The 5,411-nt window shown below is 33.1% G+C and overlaps 1 protein-coding gene across 1 annotated transcript; it reads left to right on the forward strand.

Moving 5' to 3' along the window:
• Positions 1-3,313: 3,313 nt before the first annotated feature.
• Positions 3,314-3,994, forward strand: LOC137240654 (calaxin-like). The gene has a single exon (XM_067767192.1). The coding sequence runs from the start codon at positions 3,314-3,316 to the stop codon at positions 3,992-3,994; it is 681 nt and encodes a 226-aa protein (XP_067623293.1).
• The last annotated feature ends 1,417 nt before the right edge of the window (positions 3,995-5,411 follow it).

Consider the following 5,411-nt stretch of genomic DNA (forward strand, 5'->3'; position numbering starts at 1 on the left):
ACTGATCGTGACTACCAAGTACTTGTGAAGTTCGATGTGTACATCGAGATAACTAATCATTTAAGTGAACTAGAGCTCGATACCGAATAGTTATCGTTTTATAATCGGCTTACTATCGATAGCGAATTATTTTAGTTGAGTTATCGCCAAGTCATCGGCTTTATATCGTCTTTTTATGGGCGAGTTACAGATGTGTCATCGATCTTATGTATATTGAAGTTTTTTGTCTATATATTTTATAAAAAACCAATGAGTCGTCGATAGCAAAGCAACAGAGAAACACCGGTACAAACTGTTAGCACTCCGAAAGGAAATGGATAGCTTTTCGATATCCAATCGATACATTTTTGATAGTAAATCGTTAATTTTTCGATAACAAAACAAAATTTAATTGGATGTAATTAGAAACAAATCACTTTTCGATAACTAACCAATTACTTTCGAAAGTAAATCGATAAATTTTTAATGAAATACTGATAAAGAATTTAAGGCTTCAGGATAGTAAAGCAATACTTTTACAATGCCATATAGATACATTTTTGTTTAAAAATCAATAAGTTTTCAAAAGCAAATCAACATTTTTTGATAACAAACAGATACACGCCGAAAACAAACTCGTAACACTCTGTTAACAAATCGATAACTTTTCTAGAAGAAATCAGTAACTTTTTGGTAACATATCGATAAATAATCGAAAATTCTTTGATACCCATCTATAAAAAAAAACGACAAATCATTCATAGCAAACCGTTATCAAACCGTTTCTCTCGGTTAAACCTTGCGATGCACATTCCCTATAAGAACATCTAGTTCAAAACAGGTGCGTTTCTAGTGCATTCGGAACTTCGAACTTTAGAAATGGTTTTTAATTGATACTCTTTCGATAGTTCAGAACAAGTGTAAAAACATAAAGTTTGGATTTACTTTCTTTGTTGATAATATTTCTTTGGTTTCGAACATGACCGAACTTTTACATGTATCTTCTAATACAATTTTATACTCCTTTTCGATAGTTCCAAGCCGCTCCATAAATATTTGCATTGGAAATATTAACTCCCAAAAAATTCGAAATAGTTTAGCTGGTACCTTTATGCGTTACCGGCCTTCAGTCAATCTTTAAAAGAATATTCCTAGAGCGGCCTAACACCCACTACATGATACAAAGCATTTCCGCATGGAAACCCTTACATAAGTGTTTGTACGTATAAGTGGGACTCTCTAAAATTGCCCTCCGAAAACTTATGCATGTCGAATATGAATTGACTCAAATATAACTTGTCTACATGTACTTTGTTGAATCTATGGCGACTCTTTTTCCTACGGTGAAGCCCTTTTTCTGCCAATTAGCTTACCTATCTAGTATTGAGTTTACGTAAGGGGAAGATTTTAAAGTGTGGGGAAGAAGGCAAACTCATAGTCGAAGCTCCTTAAAACTTGTAGCCATTTGGTTTTGTAAATAGCATATTTATCAAATATAAAGTATAAAATCCTACACCACCGATTTTCGAACTAGGGAAAATTGAGTTAATATGCAACTAGTAATTATTTGGTACTTTAGGTCTAGCGCTGAATCAGAAATTTGTATCACTAGTTACTGACTTCCCTACAGGATTGTTCCCATACACGGTTGTTCTCAAAATGAAAGGGATAGAAAAGTTGAATGGGCCGATATGGTTACTAGAAAATACAGAAGTAAGAGTAAATTGGAAAAGAAGAGCGTTAGCTATAGGAGAGGCATGTGGATAGATAAAGAAAGTCGGAATCATGTCTGCCGGGTTTGATTAGGCGGCCTTTTCATGTTTGTCTAAACATTTTCAGGGACAGCCAGAGCTATTAAAAATAAAGTTTTGACAGGGTACATATTTTTTGTGTGCCATCAATGAATTTCTAAAAGCTTTGATTTTTTGAAACATCTTTGCTGTAAAACTTAGGCCACTTTATATTTTTACGCCAGTCATCATTTTCTGCTCAATGAACCTACCCCTTTTAACGCTACGTTTACATAGATAAATGTTGGGTCTCTGCACCGTATTTCGCCGATCCCTAGCTTTCGTATTACAAGACTCCTAGATACTCTTCCGCGATTTCATGACATTGGTCCAGATCGACAATCATCTCTTTGACGTCAAAAGTCTGTTTCCACATTACTAAGTTGTGGACAATGGGATATTGTGCACATATTGCGTTGACTAAAACGTTTCCATTTCCACTCAGGAAAAGAAAATAAACACTCACACAAAAGGAAATGTAGACCGCAGGCCTTGTTTTCCTGCACGTTACTTTATATTTCAAAAAGACATTAGCAACACTTAGAATTACGTGAGCGAGTATTGTCAATTGTGACCCCATTTAATGTAATATTGACTTCACCTCGGTTCCTTTCTTGGACTTTTTTTTTGTTTTAAATACATTTTTTTAAACACCTTAATATTGCAGTTTATCGTTTTTGATCACTATTCGTAATGAATTTTCTTCATAGTTCAACTCATGATTCCCCTATATGGTTGGCTCGTCTCTACAGCAAAACGTACCTTTGTTCAGATTGTCAAAATATGCGTGTTCATGGTAGGCGAATGGAATGAAGAGAAACATAAAACCTTGCACTTCGTGTGTTGTGTGAAAATAATGCGCTGAATTAGATGAATTTACTAAAATAAAAAATAGCTTAAAGTGATGTGAAACTATTTTTTTTTATAAAAATATTGACCACCACGGCTGTAAATAATTGTCAATGTGTTGGTTACATTTTGCGTTTTCCATATCCTCTTGACAACCCCTATACCAGTGAAATGAAAAAAAAAAAAAATAAAATAAAATCAGCTGAGATGAGCCAACCATATAATTCATGGCTCAATTATATGGTTGGCTCGTCTCATCAGCTGATTTTATTTATATCATTGCATGGTCGATGGGATTGTCAAAAGGAGATGGCAAACTCAAAATGAAACCAAGACATTGGCAACATTTTCTTACACATACAAAAACTGCTAAGTTTTATGTTTCCATTCAATACCATTCGCACCAACCCCAATACACAGATTTTGACAATTTGAACATATATATTTTTTTATTGTACAGATGAGCCAAACATATAGTTGAACCATGCATATAATTGAGCCATGATTTTTTTGTAAAATATTTAATGACAAGCAATTGAAATTAGATGTGTAACAAAAAATATTTCGGTTTCAATTCTTGTTAAACATTTAAACAATTTAGAAGGTCTTGAATGGCGTATTTAAACTAAATACATCTTCAATTAAAACATACAAGCGCATATCATTTAAGGACAGCATCAGATTACAGCAACAGCATGACCATGAATAAATTGGATGCCACATTGGATGATGTACAGAACACACGTTTTGGCAATATCTATCACGATCTAATCAAACAAATGGCCAAAATGACACAATTCACTGAAAGTGAAGTGAGCAGCATTCTAATGGTTTATCATAAATTTGTTTTGGCTAACGGTTCTAAAGCGAAACACATGACCAAAAAACAATTCTTTCATCTATTTTTGGTTTTATTTAAAATTTTCGATTTACAAATAATTGAACGCATTCTATTGCATATAACATTGGATATGAAGAAGGAGGTTGATGCTGTTGCATGGGTGCGTCTCTTCTCCGTTTTTATGACCAACAAATTGGATCAGAAAATTAAATTTACATTTCAAATTTACAATGTGCATGGTAATGGGTTTTTGAATCGTGAAATTGTTACACATGCAGTAGAGAAATTTTTCGTTGGCGAAGATGAAGATGAGGTTAATGAATTACGTTCAGATATGGTGGATTTGTTATTTAAGAAATTTGATGTTGATAAGGATGGTGTTATATCGTTTGATGACTATTCACAAGTTGTAATGAAACAGCCAATGTTGTTGGAGTTTTTGGGTCAATGCTTTCCTTCTATGACGGGTACAACTGTTATTGCTCTATGTACGAATATAATGTCGAAGGTCAATTTCGATGCATCATGTTCGTAAATATTTGTGGATGAGACGAGTTATGTATATATTTTGGATTTTTGTGGCATGACCTTATGAATAATATTGTATGTTGCATTTATCAACTTAATTTTAATGAGTTCATTTTATTCGGTTACTACAGGTTTGTGGATATAATTAATTAATTAACGGTTTTAAAATACTGAAAATTCAAACGTTATTTAGTTATTGCTAATCCCAGCCATTTTGAGATATTCGCTAACGAAAGACTTAGGACACGAACTTTTCTGTGATCAATTTATTCATTACTAGCAGGGTACCCGACGTTGTTCGGGATGCGTATTTATATTAAAGTGGTCCTTATTTTTTTTTTAAATATCGATATCTTGGGTATTTAACTTAACAAATTTTAAAACATTTCTGCCAACCTAAATCACAGGCAGCCGTTTATATAAAACAATATTTATTTTCCCACATTATCCCTCCTCCCCTTTTATTGCTTGGTCCATCCCACTTACTTTACTGTGTGCCTTTTTCTGGCGATCCCATTCTTCACTCTTCCCCAGCATTTCTATTACCATATCTTATTTTCAGTTCTTTTGTCTAAGCTTACCGCTAAAGCATGCAATAAAATCAGTAAATATTGCTTCAATCGGTTAAAAGTTATAAGTCGTAACTTACATACATATATGGATATACATACACATTCAAAATATAAAACAGAAAATACTTACAGATCCTGTTGATATACCAGAGAATAAAAAAACTACGTACACATTTTTAAAATTGTTAGTTTTTACAAATTAGGTTGGAAAAAATAATACTTTTTTGTTGAGTGAATAATTTTAAAAGAATTCATTTTGATAGCTTTTTACGACTTTCTAATTTTTAATTGTTGCATACATTAAGGCGAATTATATAAATTTGTTATAGAATAACTTATGCGCATACATAGACATATATAACATTATGATTGTTATAAAAGTGAATGCTTGCATACTTAGCACACATAAAACAAAATTATTCCAAGCTCTTCAGTGTGAATGTATGTGTATGTGTAGAGAGTTAACTTGTAATACAAAATTTAACAGTTTTAATGCTTATTTAAAAAAAAAGAATTGTTTTATAATGCTTCCTTATAAACAACGTTTGATGTGGAAGTGTTAGGAACATAGACGATTAATTTGTCTGCTTCATTAACACGTGAGAGCGCCACGTAAAGCTGGCCATGAGAAAAGCAACTCACAGTCAGATCAACGCCCACATCGTCTGGCCTTGTGCTTTGTTGATTGTCATAGCATAACAAAGGCTCACCGGGAATTGAACACGTTTAAATCTAAAGGGAAAGTTGTTTGGTATAAGGGGGATACGTGGTATAAAGACTCTCTCTCCTCTGCCACTGCCTGTAAAAATTTCTGCTTCAATTATATTTTGTTTTAGAGAAACAACTTTGAGC

This window comes from Eurosta solidaginis, chromosome 1, assembly GCF_040869045.1.
Source record: "Eurosta solidaginis isolate ZX-2024a chromosome 1, ASM4086904v1, whole genome shotgun sequence".
Classification (NCBI taxonomy): Eukaryota; Metazoa; Arthropoda; class Insecta; order Diptera; family Tephritidae; genus Eurosta; species Eurosta solidaginis.